We start from the raw sequence: 22,111 nt of genomic DNA, 5'->3' as shown, positions 1-22,111 counted from the left end.
TGTGGGACTGGGGAGAGTGGGCAGCCGTTTACTGTAATGGATAGGTTCGTTGGGGAGGTCGTGTGAGATGGGGGAAAGATGATGAATTCTGTTTTGTCCATGTTAAGTTTTAGAAATCTAGTGGAGAAGAAGGATGAAATAGCAGACAGACATTGTGAGATTCTGGTTAGTAACAAGTGACAGCAAAAAGTACAGCCAAGAAGCAACGAAGAGTGGTGGTGGTGGGAGACTCACTACTGAGAGGCACAGAAGCAGCCATCTGCAGACCGGACATAACTGCAAGAGAAGTATGCTGCCTTCCAGGTGCGATGATCAAGGATGTGACCGATAGGATACCAAAGCTCTTCAGCTCCAAGGACGTCCACCCATTTCTTCTGATACATGTTGGCACCAATGACACGGCAAGGAAGGACCTACCGACAATCTGCAAAGACTTTGAAGAGTTGGGGAAGAAAGTAAAGGAACTGGATGCACAGGTAGTTTTTTCTTCTATCCTTCCAGTAGACGGGCATGGCACCAGGAGATGGAACAGGATCCTTGATGCAAACAACTGGCTAAGACGATGGTGCAGACAACAAGGATTCGGATTCCTGGACCACGGTGTGAATTACTTGTACGATGGACTCCTCGCCAGAGACGGACTACACCTCAACAAACCTGGGAAACACACATTCGCCAGAAGACTCGCTACACTCATCAGGAGGGCGTTAAACTAGAAGAAGAGGGGACGGGAAGAAAAACATTAGACTTGAACAAAGAAGATCCAGGAAAACATACTCAGAAGGGAGGTAAGAACATTTCTAAAACAATCCACAGCGAGGAGATTGGAACAAAACAAAATCCTCTAAACTGCATGCTTGCAAACGCCAGAAGCCTGACAAACAAGATGGAAGAACTAGAAGCAGAAATATCTACAGGTAACTTTGACATAGTGGGAATAACCGAGACATGGTTAGATGAAAGCTATGACTGGGCAGTTAACTTACAGGGTTACAGTCTGTTTAGAAAGGATCGTAAAAATCGGAGAGGAGGAGGGGTTTGTCTCTATGTAAAGTCTTGTCTAAAGTCCACTTTAAGGGAGGATATTAGCGAAGGAAATGAGGATGTCGAGTCCATATGGGTCGAAATTCATGGAGGGAAAAATGGTAACAAAATTCTCATTGGGGTCTGTTACAAACCCCCAAATATAACAGAAACCATGGAAAGTCTACTTCTAAAGCAGATAGATGAAGCTGCAACCCATAATGAGGTCCTGGTTATGGGGGACTTTAACTACCCGGATATTAACTGGGAAACAGAAACCTGTGAAACCCATAAAGGCAACAGGTTTCTGCTAATAACCAAGAAAAATTATCTTTCACAATTGGTGCAGAATCCAACCAGAGGAGCAGCACTTTTAGACCTAATACTATCTAATAGACCTGACAGAATAACAAATCTGCAGGTGGTCGGGCATCTAGGAAATAGCGACCACAATATTGTACAGTTTCACCTGTCTTTCACTAGGGGGACTTGTCAGGGAGTCACAAAAACACTGAACTTTAGGAAGGCAAAGTTTGACCAGCTTAGAGATGCCCTTAATCTGGTAGACTGGGACAATATCCTCAGAAATAAGAATACAGATAATAAATGGAAAATGTTTAAGAACATCCTAAATAGGCAGTGTAAGCGGTTTATACCTTGTGGGAATAACAGGACTAGAAATAGGAAAAACCCAATGTGGCTAAACAAAGAAGTAAGACAGGCAATTAACAGTAAAAAGAAAGCATTTGCACTACTAAAGCAGGATGGCACCATTGAAGCTCTAAAAAACTATAGGGAGAAAAATACTTTATCTAAAAAACTAATTAAAGCTGCCAAAAAGGAAACAGAGAAGCACATTGCTAAGGATAGTAAAACTAATCCCAAACTGTTCTTCAACTATATCAATAGTAAAAGAATAAAAACTGAAAATGTAGGCCCCTTAAAAAATAGTGAGGAAAGAATGGTTGTAGATGACGAGGAAAAAGCTAACATATTAAACACCTTCTTCTCCACGGTATTCACGGTGGAAAATGAAATGCTAGGTGAAATCCCAAGAAACAATGAAAACCCTATATTAAGGGTCACCAATCTAACCCAAGAAGAGGTGCGAAACCGGCTAAATAAGATTAAAATAGATAAATCTCCGGGTCCGGATGGCATACACCCACGAGTACTAAGAGAACTAAGTAATGTAATAGATAAACCATTATTTCTTATTTTTAGGGACTCTATAGCGACAGGGTCTGTTCCGCAGGATTGGCGCATAGCAAATGTGGTGCCAATATTCAAAAAGGGCTCTAAAAGTGAACCTGGAAATTATAGGCCAGTAAGTCTAACCTCTATTGTTGGTAAAATATTTGAAGGGTTTCTGAGGGATGTTATTCTGGATTATCTCAATGAGAATAACTGTTTAACTCCATATCAGCATGGGTTTATGAGAAATCGCTCCTGTCAAACCAATCTAATCAGTTTTTATGAAGAGGTAAGCTATAGGCTGGACCACGGTGAGTCATTGGACGTGGTATATCTCGATTTTTCCAAAGCGTTTGATACCGTGCCGCACAAGAGGTTGGTACACAAAATGAGAATGCTTGGTCTGGGGGAAAATGTGTGTAAATGGGTTAGTAACTGGCTTAGTGATAGAAAGCAGAGGGTGGTTATAAATGGTATAGTCTCTAACTGGGTCGCTGTGACCAGTGGGGTACCGCAGGGGTCGGTATTGGGACCTGTTCTCTTCAACATATTCATTAATGATCTGGTAGAAGGTTTACACAGTAAAATATCGATATTTGCAGATGATACAAAACTATGTAAAGCAGTTAATACAAGAGAAGATAGTATTCTGCTACAGATGGATCTGGATAAGTTGGAAACTTGGGCTGAAAGGTGGCAGATGAGGTTTAACAATGATAAATGTAAGGTTATACACATGGGAAGAAGGAATCAATGTCACCATTACACACTGAATGGGAAACCACTGGGTAAATCTGACAGGGAGAAGGACTTGGGGATCCTAGTTAATGATAAACTTACCTGGAGCAGCCAGTGCCAGGCAGCAGCTGCCAAGGCAAACAGGATCATGGGGTGCATTAAAAGAGGTCTGGATACACATGATGAGAGCATTATACTGCCTCTGTACAAATCCCTAGTTAGACCGCACATGGAGTACTGTGTCCAGTTTTGGGCACCGGTGCTCAGGAAGGATATAATGGAACTAGAGAGAGTACAAAGGAGGGCAACAAAATTAATAAAGGGGATGGGAGAACTACAATACCCAGATAGATTAGCGAAATTAGGATTATTTAGTCTAGAAAAAAGACGACTGAGGGGCGATCTAATAACCATGTATAAGTATATAAGGGGACAATACAAATATCTCGCTGAGGATCTGTTTATACCAAGGAAGGTGACGGGCACAAGGGGGCATTCTTTGCGTCTGGAGGAGAGAAGGTTTTTCCACCAACATAGAAGAGGATTCTTTACTGTTAGGGCAGTGAGAATCTGGAATTGCTTGCCTGAGGAGGTGGTGATGGCGAACTCAGTCGGGGGGTTAAAGAGAGGCCTGGATGTCTTCCTGGAGCAGAACAATATTGTATCATACAATTAGGTTCTGTAGAAGGACGTAGATCTGGGGATTTATTATGATGGAATATAGGCTGAACTGGATGGACAAATGTCTTTTTTCGGCCTTACTAACTATGTTACTATGTTACTATGAGGTGGTATCTGGTCCAGAGATGTAGATCTGTGTGTCGTCAGCATAGAGATGATACTGAAAGCCGTGAGATTCTATGAGCTGTCCCAGGCCAAAGGTGTAAATGGAGAAGAGCAGGGGTCCTAGAACTGAACCTTGTGGGACTCCGACAGATAGGGGGCGAGGTGAGGAGGTGGTGTGTGAGTGGGAGATGCTGAATGTCCGGTCAGTTAGGAATGACGAGATCCAGGATAGGGCCAAGTCTGTGATGCCAAGGGATGAGAGGGTCTGCAGCAGCAGGGAATGGTCCACTGTGTCAAAGGCAGAGGACAGGTCCAGGAGGAGGAGGATAGAGTAGTGTTGCTTGCTCTTGGCGGTTAATGGGTTATTGGTGACCTAAGGTAGGGCAGTTTCAGTGGAGTGGTGTGACCGGAAGCCTGATTGAAAGCGGTCGAAGAAGGAGCAGGAAGATAGATGGGAGGACAGTTCAAGATGGACATGTTATTCCAGTAGATTTGAGGCAAAGGGGAGAAGTGATATAGGGCGATAGCTAGATACAGAGGATAGGTCAAGAGAGGGTTTTTTGAGGATAGGTGTGATTGAGGCATGTTTAAAGCTTGAGGGGAAAACGCCAGTGATAGGTTGAAGAGATGGGTTAGGGTTGGGATGAAGACTGTGGTGAGGTTTGGGATGAAGTGGGATGGGAGTGGGTCAAGTGCACAGGTGGTGAGATGCGATCTTGAGAGTAGAGTGAAGAGTCCGTCTTCTGTAATGGTGGAGAAGTTGGTTTTGGAGGTGGAGGGCTGGGTAGTTGGGAGGAAGGGTTCTGGGGGTTGTTTACATGACCGGTAGTTTACATGACCGGTAGTTTCCGGTACATCCAAAAAGGAGTGGTTGAAGGAAAGACCGCTGGTTGACCCGTACCAAATCAGGGGTGAGTTTTACGGATTGCCCATGAGATCCCACTCACTGGCCACTTGGGGATCAGCAAAACTAAGGCCCGGCTGTCTCAACACTTCTATTGGCCCAAGATGGGGACAGATGTGACAAACTACTGCAGCTCCTTTATCACCTGCCAAAGAGTGGGGGAGGCTGGGTCTGCTCTTAAAGGCAGTGGCTCTGTCCTCAACTAGGGCGGATAAGGTGGTGGATGCACTGTTGGCCATCTTTTCATGGGTAGGATTTCCCAAGGAGATGCTTACTGACCAATGGACCCAGTTCATGTCTCGCCTAATGGATGATCTCTGTAAGAAAATGCAGATGAAGCGTCTGGTATCGAGTGCGTATCACCCACAGACCAATGGCTTGTGTGAACGCTTCAATGGTACCCTCAAACAGATGCTACGCATGCTGGTTGACACCCAAGGACGAAACTGGGAGCGGTACCTCCCACAGCTGCTATTCGCTTACCGAGAGGTTCCGTAGGCCTCAATGGGGTTCTCCCCCTTCGAGCTCCTGTATGGCAGGCGAGTCAGGGGACCCCTTGGGTTGGTAAGTGAATCCTGGGAAGAAGAGCCGAGCCTTTCAGAAGTGTCCATCGTGGAGTATGTCATGAGCTTCCATGACAAAATGCTGACCTTGACTCAGTTGCTGCATGACAACATGTTGCAGGCTCAGGCTGACCAGAAGCACTGGTATGACCAGAACGCCCAAGAGCAGACCTAGAAGGTAGGTCAGATGGTGTGGGTGCTGGTCCCCGTACCAAATAATAATCTTCAGGCAGCTTGGCAAGGCCCGTACGTCGTACACCAACAGCTCAACCCAGTCACCTATGTGCTCATGCCTGACTACGCCATGGGTAGGCGCAAAACTTTTCACATCAATATGATGAAGGCTCACCAAGAACAGGAAGCCTGCATCCTACTGGTCTGCAACCTGCCCGAGGACGGGGAGGAAGACCACCTCCTGGACATGCTGGCCCAAGCCAAGGCCAGTGGGTCCATCGAGGACAAGGAGGTAAGCGCCTTGTTAACCAAGTCCCAGCGGCCGCAGCTGTGAACCATGCTGGAATCCTACCAGGCCGTGTTTTCCAACAGACCTGGAAGGAATGAGTTAGCGGTCCACGAAGTTGACACCGGGAATCATGCCCCACTACGGCAAACAACCTATCGGATCTTCAACGAGGTGCAGCAGGTTATGCGCCAGGAGATCGATGAGATGTTACAGCTGGGGGTGATTCAAAGGTCCAGCGTGTGGGCCTCACCTGTAGTCCTCGGGCCAAACAAGGATCGGACCACCCGGTTCTGTGTGGACTACAGGGGGCTCAACTCCATCACAGCGTCTGAAGCACACCCAATGCCGCGCATCGAGGAGCTGCTTGAGTGGTTAGCTGGAGCTAAATATTTGTCCATAATGGATTTGAGTCGGGGATACTGGCAGATTCCCCTGAGCCCCGAAGCGCAAGAGAAAACCAACTTTATCACCCCATTTGGACTGTACGAGTCCATGGTCATGCCCTTCGGCATGAAGAATGCCACTTTCCAGCGGATGGTCAACCACCTGCTTCAGGGACTGGAGAGGTACGCAGTGGCGTACCTGGATGACAATACCATCTTTACTCTCCTGGGAGGAACACCTGCAGCATCTCCAGGAGGTGCTCTGTCGAATCCACCAAGCAGGCCTGACCAACAAGCTGGGAAAGTGCCAGATGGGCATGAGCGAGGTCCACTACCTAGGCGACGAAGAAACAGGTGATGTCCTTCTTGGCACTGCAGGGTACTTTAGGCACTTCGTACAGTAGCCTACTATAGTAGCCTAGCAAAACCCTTGACAGACCACACCAGGAAGAGGCTACCCCAAACAGTCGACTGGACAGACAGCTGTAAAGTGGCCTTCCGGGCTTTGAAAACAGCCCTGAGCAGTTCTGCGGTGCTAAAAGCAGTCGACAGCAGTCAGCCATTCCTAGTACAGCACGACGACAGCGAGTTTGGCCTCGGTGCTGTCCTCAGCCAGGTCGACTCGAGGAACCAAGAGCACCCCGTGTTGTTCCTGAGCCGGAAGCTTCTGCCGAGGGAAGTGTCCTATTCCACCATCGAGATGGAGTGCCTGGCCATGGTCTGGGCCCTGCACCGTTTGCAGCCCTACCTGTACGGATGCACCTTCACTGAGCTGGCTGCACAATGTGTCTGGTACCAAGGAAAGGTTGCTGCGCTGGAGTCTTGCCCTCCAGCAGTACGACTTTACAGTCAAACACAAAAAAGGCAGCGAGCATGGCACTGCAGATGGCATGTCCCGCCAGAGCGAGCCTGCCAAGGTGTGCATGGAGGAGTACCGAGAGGTCCTGCCTCTGTAGCGCAGTCCAAAAGGGGGAGGTGTCAGGAAATATGACCAATTTTTTCTTTATTGTTCTAGCCACACACACCTAGGTCTGCTACATCTTTTAGGTCTGGAAGTAGGACAAATACATTTTTGGCATGTACCCCAGCAGAGCCACGTGCCAGTACATTTTATAAGCTCCAACACCAGCAGAATCCGAGGAATGGATTTCTGCTTAACCGGGTCATACTTCCACTCCATGATTAGACTTAATAGAACACTAATTTTAAACCAAGATCAATGATAGTCTTGTCGTTGCGCCACGAGGTCCCCCTCACCAAGTTATGAAATTAACGAAGTTTTGGTGGATTTGAAAAGGGGTGTGCCTTCCAGAGCGCAGCCCACTCAGTGAGGTCACGGAGCAGAGGATATGACATTGATGAGCTCAGTTGGGAGGGGGTCTTTGCCCAGAAAGTCAGCTAACAGAAAATCTGCAATCTGCTCGGATGCATTGTGATGCGTCTCCCGTCCCCCCACCACATGGCTTGCCATTATCTGAGAGGACTGTAAGTGATTTTCTTCTTCAATCCCTTTTATTTTGTAATTGTTCTATACATACTATGTCTCATTTTCTAGTTTCAACAAGTTTTTATTTTTCAACAAAAAACCAAGAAAGTTTCACAACAAAATCCCTAGCAGGGGAGTATATATGAATATTATCAAATTCTAAATTAACCTTGATGGTAATTAAACAATACAGTTAAACACGGAGACAAAGACAGGTGGTTGAAAAAGACAAGGGGGGGGGGAAGGGGGTAAGAGATCCATTACTGCGTCAGAGTACTATCAATGGTCGGGTATAAGGACCCAATCAAAGGAAGGCAATTTAACACCAGATTGGCCTCATAGAGATAGTGTTAGGACTTGGTCAAGATTACTGCTAGAGTTCCTTTCAATCCACGGTCACCATATTTGATAGTAAGGCTCCCATGAGTCCTCTCTTGTAGCTTGTATTCGTTCACATAACATGATAGTGTTCATCTTGTCAATTACTGAGGAAAGAGATAGGGTAGTTGTTTTCCATTTTGTTGCAATGTGTAGCTTAGCGGCGAGGAACAGCTGATTGACTAGAATATGGAGTTTGTTGGAGAAGCCCGGGTATCTAGCTCCCAGCAGGAACACCGTTGCGTCTAACTGAATCGTTCCACCATAAAGCTCCTCTACAATAGATTTGATCTTTGACCAGAGTGTGGAAACGACCGGACAATCCCACCACGTATGCTTTAGATCTCCCAGAGCTCCACACCCCCTGAAACACCGATCTGATAGATTTGGGTAGATGGCATGTAATTTGCTCGGAACTAAATATGTCCTATGTAGGAGCTTGATGGATGTTTCAACTAAAGAGGTTTGAAGACTTCCCTTAGAGAGGGTGCAGCAGCACTTTTGCCACTCCAATGGGGACATTATCTTATTAAGGTCTCTTTCCCATTGTATCATATATGTGAGTTTTACATCCTCTGATATTGCGTTTAGGTTTGAGTAAATCAAAGAGATGGCTCCCCTGCCCAGTGGGTCATTTAAACATATTTGCTCGTAACCCGATGGGCGGTGGGTGACACCATGTCCCAGGATCTGTTCAGCAAAGTGAAAAATTTGAATGATACGCAATATTTCAGAGCTAGGTGGAGAGTACTTTTGGATGAACTCTTGTTTGGTGAGTAGAATATTAAATGGCGAAGTAAGATGTTTAAGGGTATTTAGACCTCTAGACACCCACCAATGGAAAGGGCGGGGCTCCAACCCTGGTGGAAAAGCTGGATTATGAAAAATATGCGTCATTAAGGAAGTTTTGGATTGTAGGGAGTGTTTAAATCTTTCCTTCCTCCATAACATCAGGGAATGTGCTGTGAATGGAGCTGATACATGGATCCCTTTTGGAAGTCTTTGCAACGACCACATGAGGCCTGGTAGAGTGAATGGGGTCAGGAAGTGAGATTCGAGATTCACCCATCTGGGTGCGCTATGGTTGTCCGCATTAGCACTTATTAGCTGGGCTAGTTGGGCCGCTCTATGGTATAAAGTGAAGTTGGGCAGAGACATACCTCCTCGTCTTCTACTAATAAACATGGTTTTAAGTCTTATCCTAGGTCTTTTTCCCTGCCATAAAAATTTTGAGATCGTGCTATGAATATCTAGTAACGTTTTGGCAGGGACAGGGATGGGCAAAGATCGGAAAACATACAGAAATCGTGGTAAGGAAACCATCTTAATGGCGTGTAGCCTACCTAACCAGGATAAGGGCATAGATGACCATCTGGTAAGATCCGATTTGAGATTTTTAATTAAGGGGGCATAGTTCCATTTAAATAAAGTCGACCTATGGGGCGTTAGATTGATGCCGAGATAGGTTAAGTACTGCTCATTTCTGGTAAACTTAAATTGTGTTGTTATGTTGTTTTGTATGTCTCTGGGGGTGTTAATAAATAGGGCTTCAGATTTGTCAACGTTAATTTTGAGACCAGAAACCAGTTCAAACTCATGGAGAGCGACAAAGAGATTTGGGAGTGTAATAGCGGGGTTGACTATGGATAATAGTAGATCATCTGCAAAAAGGCTAGCCTTGTATTGATCGTCTCTAATTATAGGTCCATTAATGTTGGGGTTGGCTCTGATAGCTTCCGCTAGGGGTTCCATGGCTAATGCGAATAAGGCCGGAGAAAGCGGACATCCCTGCCTGGTACCACGTTGTATGTTAATAGGGGTAGGCTGGTTTGAAGGTAATTTCAGATAGGCCGTGGGGCGATCATATAGCAGTTTAAGGCAAGAGGTAATACCTCTTGGGAAGCCAAACTTAGTGAGGACTTCGAATAAGTATGACCATGATACCGAGTCAAAGGCCTTCTCTATATCGAGTGCTAACAAGAGTAAGGATTGCTTGGAGTGATTAGCTGAATGTATTAAGTTAAGGTTCCTCCTAATATTGTCAGGGCCCTGTCTCTTGGGGATGAACCCTACCTGATCTCGATGAACCAGGATGGGTAGTATTTTATTGATTCTGGCCGTGATTATGGATGTAAAAATTTTTAAATCTATGTTTAGCAATGAAATAGGCCTATAGTTCTTGGGGTAAAGGTGATCTTTCTTCGGTTTTGGAATTACAGTTACGTGGGCAATATAAAATTCAGGTGGCATTTGAGTTCCGTTTAGTAGAGCATTACAGAAGCTCTGTATGTGAGGTATGAGTAAGCTGTCAAATTTTTTGTAGTACTGTGCTGTGAGTCCATCAGGCCCAGGAGCCTTGTTTTTTTTCAAATTTTTTATCGTTGCTTTTATTTCGTCACAGTTGATTGGTGCTTGGAGATAAGCTGTGTCTGTGTCTGGGACTTTAGGTAGTGTCAGATCTTTGAGGAAGTTCTGAATGCGGATCGGGGAAGGGGGCTGCGGGAGGGAGTATAGGTTTTGATAATATTGCTGAAACATTTTATATATTACATCTGGGTGGGCAGTAATACGACCTGTAGGATCTTTAATAGAGGCAATATTATTCAGGAGCTCTCTACTCCTAAGTTTACGGGCCAACATGCTGCTTGGTTTGTTAGCATATTTGTGAAAAGTAGATTTAGTCCATGTCAGGGCCTTTTCTGATCTATTTGTTAAAATGGTATTGAGTTGTAATTTAATATCCCGAATTTTCTTGATTAGATAAAGTGAAGGGAGGTTTTGGTTTGCCTGTTCTAATTTTGAGAGTTTATTTTCTAATTGCAATTGTAGCTCAGACCTTTGCTTTTTCTTGTTAGAGGCAATTTTGATCAGGGTCCCTGTTATAAATTTTTTGTGTGCCATCCACACAGTTCCCGGGGACACGTCAGTGGTATTGTTAGTTTGGAAATATAGGTTCAGCTCGTCCTTTACTGTAGATAAGACCGTTGGGTCTGTTAGTAGGGACTCGTTCAGTCTCCACCTGAACAGCCTAGAAGTGGTAATGTTAAAGTTAAATGCAGAAAGGACGGCATCATGGTCTGACCAAGATGATACTATATGTCGGGAGTATAGAACCGAGGGGAGTGTTTTGGAAGAGGTGAGATGTAAGTCAATTCTGGAATAGGACTTTTGTGCGGGGGAAAAATATGTATATCCTCTCTGAGGGCCGTTTAGCTCTCGCCAGATATCTGCCAAACAATTTACTTTCAGCATTTGTAGGATTTTTTTCCTATCTGTTTTTGATATGTCTGCTCGATTCAGTGAGCTGCTGTCAAGTGACGGGCTCAGAGTGAGATTGAAGTCACCACACCATATAAGATGGTGATATGAGAGTGAAGCTAATTTTGATAGGATTAGACGTATGACTCGAGTCTGAGTGGCAGTTGGCAGGTAGCTATTAACAATGCATATATTTAGACCCTGCAAGGTTCCCATCAGGATAATGAACCTGCCCTCAGGGTCTGAATACGTGTTAGTGGGTTGGAATGGAAGGTTGTTATTAATTAGTATAGCCACGCCCCTCGTTTTGCGGTCCCAGGTTGAAAGGAAGAATTTCGTATAATGTGCATCCAGGAATTTGGGGTGGGAAGAATTGGAGAAATGGGTTTCCTGAAGGCAGATTACGTCTGGGTTGTGCTTCTGATAATCGAGGAAGGCCTTTTTACGTTTTAGAGGTGAGTTGAAGCCCCGCACATTATGGGAGAGCACTCTACACATGTTTAGTTAAGTGGACACTGCTAATAAGAGGCGAACCATCGCCCTCCACCCAACCTTGACCCACAAATTCACCATCACAGCAATAATCTCTATGTGGAAACGAAAGGAAAGAGACAAACAGGGGGGAGACGTCGACATAGAACATAACATAAGTTTTCCAAAGGGCATTGAGCCCACAAGATGCGGCGATCTGGGGTCCCATATTAAGAAGGACACCAAAATTCGCCGAGGTTGGGCAGCATGTTGCAACCCCGAGGACCCCAACCCTTGAGTCATATAAGGTTGACCTTACAATATGGGGAAGAGGAAAGAGAGGGAGGGAGAAATAGAGAGATGAGAAAAGGAAAAGAGAGAGAATAAAAAAAAAAAAAAAAAAGGGGGGAGGGGTGATAAGGGGGGAATAATGAAGAAAGGGGGGTGGGGAAAAGGGTACTTGCTAACGTAATAGTAGATAGTTCAACTGTAAATGGACCGAGCGTTAACTGCTAGGTAGATGACCTAGTTTCAGAGCAGGGCAGAACCAACAACTGGCCCCACAACAAAACCCAAAGTTACATATAACCTTTTGAAGATGCCAAATCCTGGGTTATGCAAGTCAAGTGACCTGAGTGTTTTGGCTTCTTGTTCTGGGAGGGTTCCTCCACTCCCTTACAGGCCTGGTTTTTCTCTGTGGGAGCGAGGAGGCCTCTGAAGATAGTGTGATACCAGCCTTAATTAGTGCCTGAGTTCCTTCTTCTAGGGACCGGCAGGTATAGAGTTGGGATTTGTATGTGAAGATGAGGGCGAATGGGAAGCCCCACCTGTATTTGACCTGGGCCTCCTGTAGAGAGGTCGTAATTGACCTGAGGGCCCTTCTCCTGGCCAGTGTGGTGGGCGCAATGTCTGCATAAATGTGCACTGAGTCTGGCAGGCCGGGTAAGATAGGATGGTTTCTAGCCGCCAGCAAGATCTGATCACGGGTCTCCTCGTAATGCATCTTTAATATTACATCTCTGGGCATATCATTAAATCGTGGCTTGCCCAGTGCCCTGTGTATTCTTGTAATATGAAGTAGGGATGGGTCCAGGTCAGGTAGAAGGGCCGTAAAGAGGGCTGCTGCTGTATCTTTGAGGGCAACAACATGTTCAGGAAGACCTCTGATCCGTATGTTGCTCCTTCTGGATCTATTCTCATAGTCCTCACATCTTAATTCTAGCTCAGTGATGCGGTCAGTATGTAGCTTGAGAGTTTCCTGATCATCCTCCAGCGCATCTGAGACGACATCCATTTTTTCCTCCAAGTTGTTTGTGCGCTGCGCTAGATCTTGCAACTGGGAAGAGATACCCTGCATAGCGGTGGTAAGTTCCTCTCTAAAGGTCTCCTGCAGTGATCTCGTGAGGGCAGCCGTTGAGATCATCGCTTCCGATTGTGGGGGAATGTCATCCTGCTCTGTGCTCCCATCGCCATGAGTTGCAGAGGCTGGTGGGGGATTAGTTACTGCAGCCATTTTGGAAGGGGTGCTGCTCATAAGGAGATCTGAAATGGTGCGGCCCGCTGGCTGTGTCGCGCTTCCCTTTTTTGGCATTGCGGATCGTCCCACTCTTAAAGGCGTGCTGTCCCCGGGGAGATGTCTCATTTTCTAATATCGTTTTATATACTTTTGTAAACACTGCCTAATCTTTTTGGAGTAAAAGCTATAATATTTGCTAGTCTCGCTTTCCTTGCTCCAAATGTACCCTAAGTCCTCTGACCTAAGTCATTGCTACTGATTGGGTTGGTTTCTGACCCATTATTAATCATAAGTAATAGGAGATGGTGGCAGCAAAGTGTTCTGAGATTGTTTGGCAAAGCTGGCAGTGACGGAAAGGGTTTTATAAGTGGATTTCCGCCTGTGATTGGGAATAGGTATAACGCCCTCACTGCAGCGTGCCCAATAGCCAGTACATGAACAGGCAGCTTTTCTGGCAACTACTTATCCTACGTACAGTTCTCAGACTGACCTGAGGGTAAGGGGTTGCCAGAGAGCTGCAAGTTCCAAATCAGAACTAGGAAGTGGGATATAATAAATAATTGACGAACCTGGGACAGCCAAACACCCCCGGTTCATGACAACTACCTAATGTTATATGTATGGCACCTGTGGCTTCAAAATGCTCACTATATCCCTGGTTAAAATTCTTGAGGGGTGTAGTTTCCAAAATGTAGTAACTTGTGGGGGGTTTCCACTGTTTAGGCACATCAGAGACTCTCCAAAAGCGACATGGTGTCCGCTAATAATTCCAACAAATTTTGCATTCAAGACGTCAAATTGCGCTCCTTCCTTTCCGAGCACTGCCATGCACCAAAACAGTAATTTCCCTCCACATATTGGGTATTGGCATGCTGAGGAGAAATTGCACAACAATTTTTGGGGTCCATTGTCTCCTGTTACCTCTGTGAAAATAAACAAATTAGGGTCTAAAGTAAAATTTTTGGGAAGATTTAAATGTTCATTTTTTCTTCCTTCCACGTTGCTTCAGTTCCTGTGAAGTACCTGAAGGGTTAATAAACTTCTTGAATGTGGTTTTGAGCACCTTGAGGGGTGCAGTTTTCAGAATGGTGTGACATGTCTCTCTGATATAAGGTCATACAAATTAATAGTTTGAAAATTGCAAAATGTTCGTCAACTTTCCACATTTTTTTTTCTTCACAAATAAACGCAAGCTTTTTACACAAACTGGTTTTACTCTCTGGAATATCGATCCTCTGTGGATTACCTGGCTCTAATAGGAAAGAAGTGATCTGCAGATACATCCCCCTCCCTGTTCCTTCCTCTCACCATCCCTCTTTCCATCTCTTCTGCTTTTCTCTCTGTTCTCTTCGCTTTCTTTCGTCTTCTTCTTCTGACCTTACTTACACGTTGCCGTTAGATCATTGACTACGAGACTATAATTGGGGAATTAATATTCTGCCCTCAGTATAAGTCCGATGATAAGTTCTAGACTGTGCAGGATCCTGGGAACTGACACCACTGTACTCGGATTATTACTCTCCGGTGATCGTCTGATATCACCGCGGTTACTGCCCCGATTGTAACACTTGTAAATTTATAAACCAATAAATAAAGATAAATCTAGAATAAATTCTCCATCAGCGGCAGAGAATCATCTGCACGACCCGAATGTGAGGTCCGATCAGCCGTTATAGGAGAGACTCATCCCACAGAGAAAACACGGAAATATCTGTGTCTGCATCACTAATAGCAACCGACCAACGCTGAAGAGACAATCTGATGTCAGGGGAAGGTTTCCTCTCACCTCGTGGTGTAAGAGGCCGGAGCTCCTCCATCATCACATCCTGGTACCGATCCTGGTGTCCTTCTAGATACTCCCACTCCTCCATGGAGAGATAGACAGCGACGTCCTGACACCTTATAGGAACCTGACAACAGCCACACCGTCATCACCCAGAATCCTCCAGTGCTGTATAATGTCCCAGCAGTCACCTCTCCGCTCATCACCCAGAATTCTCCAGTGCTGTACAATGTCCCAGCAGTCACCTCTCCGCTCATCACCCAGAATCCTCCAGTGCTGTATAATGTCCCAGCAGTCACCTCTCCGCTCATCACCCAGAATCCTCCAGTGCTGTATAATGTCCCAGCAGTCACCTCTCCACTCATCACCCAGAATCCTCCAGTCCTGTATAATGTCCCAGCAGTCACCTCTCCACTCATCACCCAGAATCCTCCAGTCCTGTATAATGTCCCAGCAGTCACCTCTCCGCTCATCACCCAGAATCCTACAGTCCTGTATAATGTCCCAGCAGTCACCTCTCCGCTCATCACCCAGAATCCTCCAGTGCTGTATAATCTCCCAGCAGTCACCTCTCCGCTCATCACCCAGAATCCTACAGTCCTGTATAATGTCCCAGCAGTCACCTCTCCGCTCATCACCCAGAATCCTCCAGTCCTGTATAATGTCCCAGCAGTCACCTCTCCGCTCATCACCCAGAATCCTCCAGTCCTGTATAATCTCCCAGCAGTCACCTCTCCGCTCAGCAGCTCAATCATCTTGTTGCTGAGCTCCAGGATCTTCTTGTTCCTCTCATGTAGCAGGGAGTGCGGGGGAGGCTCTGTGATGGGGCCCGGGCTCCGCCCTCCTGACTCCTGGAGATGGATGATGGGAGTCACACCGCCCCCCGGTGTCTTCCTCACTATTGTGTAATCCTGTGTATGGAGAGAGACACTTAGGGAGAAGATTCCTTCCCGACTCCAGATCTGACAATCAGTAGAAATCCCGGGATCAATAACCGTCTCCAGTAATCTGGGGCCATAACCGGGAATATTATTCCCCTCCGGACAGACATCCCGGCCCCTCTACAGCTCTTATAGGGAATCCCCATGACAACTCCTCCGGGCAGAGAGCTCCACACAATCACTGCTCTTACAGTAAAGAATCCTTCTCTCTATTCTGGATGTCGGACTTGTCACAGAACACAATAAAGCTGATAGAAATGTAGAGGAGTTACCTCTCCGCTCAGCAGGGAGATGATCTCCAGGGCGAAGTGGAATAATCTTCTGGTGGTCTCATCCCTGTCCTCGTCCATCCTCGGGGTCATTCAGGAGGAGGAGGGATGAGCACTGGATCAGCTGGAGGGATCTCGTCCTGCCGGCGTCTTCATGATGAAGGAGAAGATGGAAATCACAGGTGACGATAGAACGACAATCACTAAATTCTGCCAAATATCAACATTTATCAGGAAGAATCTGGAGGAAAAGCCACAAAACTCCACCGCGGCCTCCTCCACCGATCTGACCGCTCATTATCAGCCTCGTAGGCGGAGGACGGTCACGGTGGTAACTACAGCACCAGCAGGGGGCCGGTCACTAAGGTAACTACACCGCCACAGGGGGACGGTCACCGTGGTAACTACACCGCCAGCGGAGGCTGTGAGATGAGGAGGAGATGCTGTACATTCCTGTTGCTATAGCCCCTTCCAAAGAGAGCTACCGTATTATTCAGACTATAAGATGCACTTTTTTCCTGCCAAAATGTGGAGAAAAATTAGGAGTGCGTCTTATAGTCTGGATATACCGGCTCTGGCTATGGTAGGGAGGTGGGGAGCGGTTTCAGCGGAGCAGCGGTTCACAGAGGCAGAAACCAGTGGATGCGGCTAACTCCTGTGCCCACTGCTAAAGAGAAATTAATATTCACTGCATTCCACGCCCATGGAATGCAATCAACAGACAACCCTGGCACAATAACATCACTAAAAAGCTTCGGCAAGTATCCAGAATTGCAGAACGGCGTTGGAAGAAAACACATTCACAACATGATTTCACTGCACTCAAGCAACACTGGCAATCAAATCAGCTCTCACCTGCTAAATAGGCCTATTTCACATCCCTCATATCTTCTTTATCAAACAACCCCAAACAGTTGTTCAACACATTTAACTCCCTCCTCCGCCCACCACTGCCCCCTCCGACTTCCTTAATCTCTGCTGAGGACTTTACCACGCACTTCAAAAATAAGATAGACCAAACAAGGCAAGTCTTTGTGGTCTGACCACCACAACCCCTTTGTATACCAGACCAATGCCCAAACCCCATAACTTCACTCTCCAAAATTACTGAAGGACAGCTTGCTCATCTTCTCTCCAAATCACACCTCACCACTTGTGCGCTTGGCCCCATCCCATCCCACCTCTACCCCAGCCTCACCACTACACTAATCCCATCCCTAACCCATCTCTTCAACCTTTCACTAACTTCTGGTACCTTCCTCTCTGCTTTCAAACAAGCCACAATCACACCTATCCTCAAAAAGTCTTCCCTTGACCAGAGCGCTATGTCCATCTACTGCCCCAGATCTCTGTTCCCATTTGCTTCCAAACCCCTCGAGCAGCATGTCCATGCTGAACTTTCCTCTCACCTTGCATCTAACTCTCTCTTCGACAGCCTACAATCTGGCCACCTCCTGTTGCCTTCAGCTCAAAAATAATTCCAGAATCCATCCTTTCCTCAACCCTCTCTCTACCAAAATGCTTGTGCATGCAATAATTATCTCTCGCCTCGACTACTGCAACATCCTCCTCTGTGGCCTACCTTCTAACACTCTCGCACCCCTCCAGTCCATCCTTAATGCTGCTGCCCGACTAATTAATCTCTCTTCTCGCTACAATCCTGCTTCCCCTCTTTGCAAATCCCTTCACTGGCTCCCAATATCCCAGCGTATCCAGTTTACACTACTAACACTGACATACAAAGCCATCCATAAACTTTCTCCTCCGTATATTTCCGTACTAATCTCTCAATATCTTCCCTCACGTAATCGCCGATCCTCCCAAGACCTCTTTCTCTCCTCCACGCCTATTAGCTCCTCACCCATTCGCCTCCAAGACTTCTCCTGAATATCCCCCATCCTCTGGAATTCTGTGCCCCAACACGTCCGGTTATCCACCACATTTGGATCCTTCAAACTGAACCTGAAAACCCATCTCTTCAAGGAAGCTTACAGACTGTAAAGACCACACGGCCACCTCAACACCATCGGAGCTACTGCAACCCTCGACCTACTGTCTCCTTCCCCACAATCCTGTGGAATGTAAGCCCCCAAGGGCAGGGTCCTCGCCCCTCTGTATCAGTCTGTCATTGTTAGTTTGTTTACTGTAAGTGATATTTGTATTTTGATGTAACCTCGTCTCATGTACAGCACCATGGAATAAATGGTGCTATATAAATAAATAATGGGCATGGAGGGCAATGAATATTCATTTCTTTTTGGTATCCTGGTATGATTGGTCTATTCTGTTCCTGGTATGATTGCTCACACCTGGTTTGCATGCCCTATCAGATTAAAAAAACAAACCATTACACTTACCTTCCCAGTGCTCCCTAGCAGTGTCCTGCTCCGGTGCCAGCAGCTGCTTAATGCCTGTAAGCAGCACATGGCAGGAGCGTGACCGCCGGCAGCAGCAGGAAGGCTCTGGCTGACACTGCGCCGCGCGCTACTGAAGAGCAATGAATACTCACTGCTCTCTGCGATGAACAGTCCCGGTGAGTATTCCGGCAGCTGTGCTCTGCTTGTGACGTCCCTGCCATGTGCTGCTTACGAGCATTAATCAGCTGCTGGCAACGGAGTAGGATGCTGCGAGGAAGCTGAGGATGGTACAGTACAGACCAAAGGTTTGGACACACCTCATTTAAAGATTTTTCTGTATTTTCATGACCATGAAAATTGTACATTCACAATGAAGGCATCAAAACTATGAATTAATACATGTGGAATTATATACTTAACAAAAAATACCGATAACGGTATTTCTCTGAGCCCATGACGACACCACGGAGAGAGGACATTCGCCCACTAAGGACAGGAAACTTAGAGATAAAAAGGCGGTACCTCTCTCCCGCACCAGTTGTTTACTAGAGAACGATGGGAGACAAAGGAATAGAGTCTTGATTTTAACATTACTTGAAGACTTAACTGAGATACCGCGTGGCTATTCAGACCATTAGCACTATATTAATGTGCACAGCCATAAGTGAAGGGAGAAAATGTACGGGTGCAGTCATGAGCATAGAGAAACACCGTTATCGGTAAGAACTATATTTTTCTCTGACGCCCATGACGGCACCATGGAGAGAATTGCAGAGATTGTACATTAGGGAGGGACCACCCCTTCCAGAACCCTTTTACCAAAGGTAGGGTCCGAAGAGGAAATGAGGTCCAATCTATAGTGCTTATTGAATGTGCACGGTGAACACCAGGTAGCAGCTCTACATATCTGATCAATTGAAGCTCCGGCCTTCTCCGCCCAAGAGGTCACTACTGCTCTCGTTGAGTGCGCCTTGATATTTCCCGGGACGGGTACTGTTGTGAATTCCGCTCTTGGGCTCCCTCCGGTGGTTGTAAGTGGCACTTTTGTGAGTTCTGCTCTTGGGCTCCCTCTTGTGGTTTCTAGTGGTATGGCTGCTCCTTGGAGTTAGCTGTCTTCAGCTGCCTCCACTTATCGTCTCTTCTGCTCCGCTATTTAAGTCTGGCTTTTTCTTCAGCCTGTGCCACTTGTCAATGTTTCCTGGCTGGATTCACATCTCTGCTTGGATTCTCCTGGTTTCCTGACCAGTTCTGCAAAGAGAAGTTCTGGCTTTGCTCATTTCAGTCCACATGTTGTGGACTTATTGTTCTGTGCATTCTATATTTGTCCAGCTTGTCAGTATGGATTATTTCTGTTAGCTGGAAGCTCTGGGAAGCAGATTTACCCTCCACACCTTTAGTCAGGTGTGGAGATTTTGTAAACTCTGTGTGGATTGTTTTGTAGTTTTTATACTGACCGCACAGTATCCTTTCCTGTCCTATCTATCAAGCTAGACTGGCCTCATATGCTAAAATCTGATTTCATTTCTGCGTATGTTATTTTCCCCTCCTCTCACCGTCAATATTTGTGGGGGGCTATCTTTCCTTTGGGGATTTTCTCTGAGGCAAGATAGGTTTCCTGTTTCCATCTTTAGGGGAAGTTAGATCTTAGGCTGTGCCGAGGGGTCTAGGGAGCGTCAGGTACCCCCCACAGCTATTTTTAGTTGCGCTGCTAGGTTCAGGGTTTGCGGTCAGTACAGATACCACCTCCTTCAGAGCTTGTCTCATGCTGTTCCTAAACCACCAGATCATAACAGGGTACCCTACTTGATGAGTATGACAGGCTGATGGCGTCCGTGATCCATCTTGCCAGAGTGCCCTTGGAGGCTTTCTTCCCCTTCCGGGGACCCTGAAAACACACAAAAAGAGAGCCATCCTCTCTACTCTCTCGTGGCTTCTATGTAATGCATCAGACATATCCTAACATCCACTATATGTAAAGACTCCTCCTCGTTTTTAGGGTTAGGACAAAAGGAGGGAAGAGATATCTCTTGTGTCCTATGGAATCGGGATGCTACTTTTGGGAGATACGCCGGATCAGTTTTTAAAACGACCCTATCATCCAGAAATTGAGTGAAAGGGGGGTTAGCGGATAGGGCCTGTATGTCACTAACTCTACGTGTAGAGGTGAGAGCGATATGCAGGGAAGTTTTAAGGGATAAGATTTTTAATGGCACTTCCGCTAAGGGTTCAAAGGGAGGTTTAGTCAATGCTTTAAGGACCAAATTTAAATCCCACTGAGGGGTAATTTTTACAGGGAGAGGCCTTGATCTACCGGCTGCTTTGATGAACCTGGAAATCCACCGATTCCCCGCCAAATCATAGTTGAATAAAGCACCTAAAGCTGCTACATGGACTTTCAAGGTACTTGTGGCCAGACCAATCTCTAATCCGTTTTGCAGGAATTCTAGTATGGCTTTAAGAGGGACATCCTCCTCTATTTTGGCGCCTGAGGATGAAAGGAATTGTTTCCATATTTTCCCGTATTGTTTGGTTGTAACGGGTTTCCTACTTTGCAGTAGTGTAGATACCAGCCCCGGAGAAAACCCTCTGTTTTCTAGTAACTCCCTTTCAAATGCCAGGCTGTCAAGTGTAAACTTGCAACCTGCGGATGATGAACTGGGTCCTGGGAGAGGAGGTTTGGAAGGTCCGGTAGTACCCATGGGTCAGAGATAGACATTCTCATCATCCAAGAAAACCAAGGCCTCTTCGGCCTGAACAGGGCTATTAAGACTACGTAAGCACCGTCCTCCCGAATCTTCCTCAGCACTGCCAGAATCAGAGCAATTGGGGGAAAGGCATATGCTAGTTGGTGATGCCAGGGAATCAGGAACGCATCTAGTGAAACAGGGCTCCCCAATGGCGTTATTGAGCAAAAGGTGTCCACTTTTTTGTTCAGATTGTTCGCGAAAAGGTCTATATTCGGTACCCCCCATTTTTCTGAGATCTGGGTGAACACTGATTGATTTACATAGTAACATAGTAACATAGTTAGTAAGGCCGAAAAAAGACATTTGTCCATCCAGTTCAGCCTATATTCCATCATAATAAATACCCAGATCTACGTCCTTCTACAGAACCTAATAATTGTATGATACAATATTGTTCTGCTCCAGGAAGACATCCAGGCCTCTCTTGAACCCCTCGACTGAGTTCGCCATCACCACCTCCTCAGGCAAGCAATTCCAGATTCTCACTGCCCTAACAGTAAAGAATCCTCTTCTATGTTGGTGGAAAAACCTTCTCTCCTCCAGACGCAAAGAATGCCCCCTTGTGCCCGTCACCTTCCTTGGTATAAACAGATCCTCAGCGAGATATTTGTATTGTCCCCTTATATACTTATACATGGTTATTAGATCGCCCCTCAGTCGTCTTTTTTCTAGACTAAATAATCCTAATTTCGCTAATCTGGGTATTGTAGTTCTCCCATCCCCTTTATTAATTTTGTTGCCCTCCTTTGTACTCTCTCTAGTTCCATTATATCCTTCCTGAGCACCGGTGCCCAAAACTGGACACAGTACTCCATGTGCGGTCTAACTAGGGATTTGTACAGAGGCAGTAT

The 22,111-nt window shown here is 46.2% G+C and overlaps 1 protein-coding gene across 1 annotated transcript in view; it reads right to left on the bottom strand.

The window, feature by feature from the left end:
- The window catches only part of LOC138657450 (zinc finger protein 345-like), a 57,809-nt gene extending 41,808 nt beyond the window's left edge, over positions 1-16,001 (bottom strand). The window contains exons 1-2 of the mRNA XM_069745245.1: positions 15,678-16,001; positions 14,950-15,073 (exon numbers count right to left, since the gene is read on the bottom strand). Of these exons, the coding sequence (XP_069601346.1) occupies positions 14,950-15,073; positions 15,678-15,701 (148 nt within the window). The 5' untranslated portion in view covers positions 15,702-16,001. The remainder of the gene's footprint in view (positions 1-14,949; positions 15,074-15,677) is intronic.
- Positions 16,002-22,111: the final 6,110 nt, after the last annotated feature.

The sequence above is a fragment of the Ranitomeya imitator genome, chromosome 1 (genome assembly GCF_032444005.1).
Source record: "Ranitomeya imitator isolate aRanImi1 chromosome 1, aRanImi1.pri, whole genome shotgun sequence".
Classification (NCBI taxonomy): domain Eukaryota; kingdom Metazoa; phylum Chordata; class Amphibia; order Anura; family Dendrobatidae; genus Ranitomeya; species Ranitomeya imitator.
This window is presented reverse-complemented; position numbering and strand designations above follow the sequence as displayed.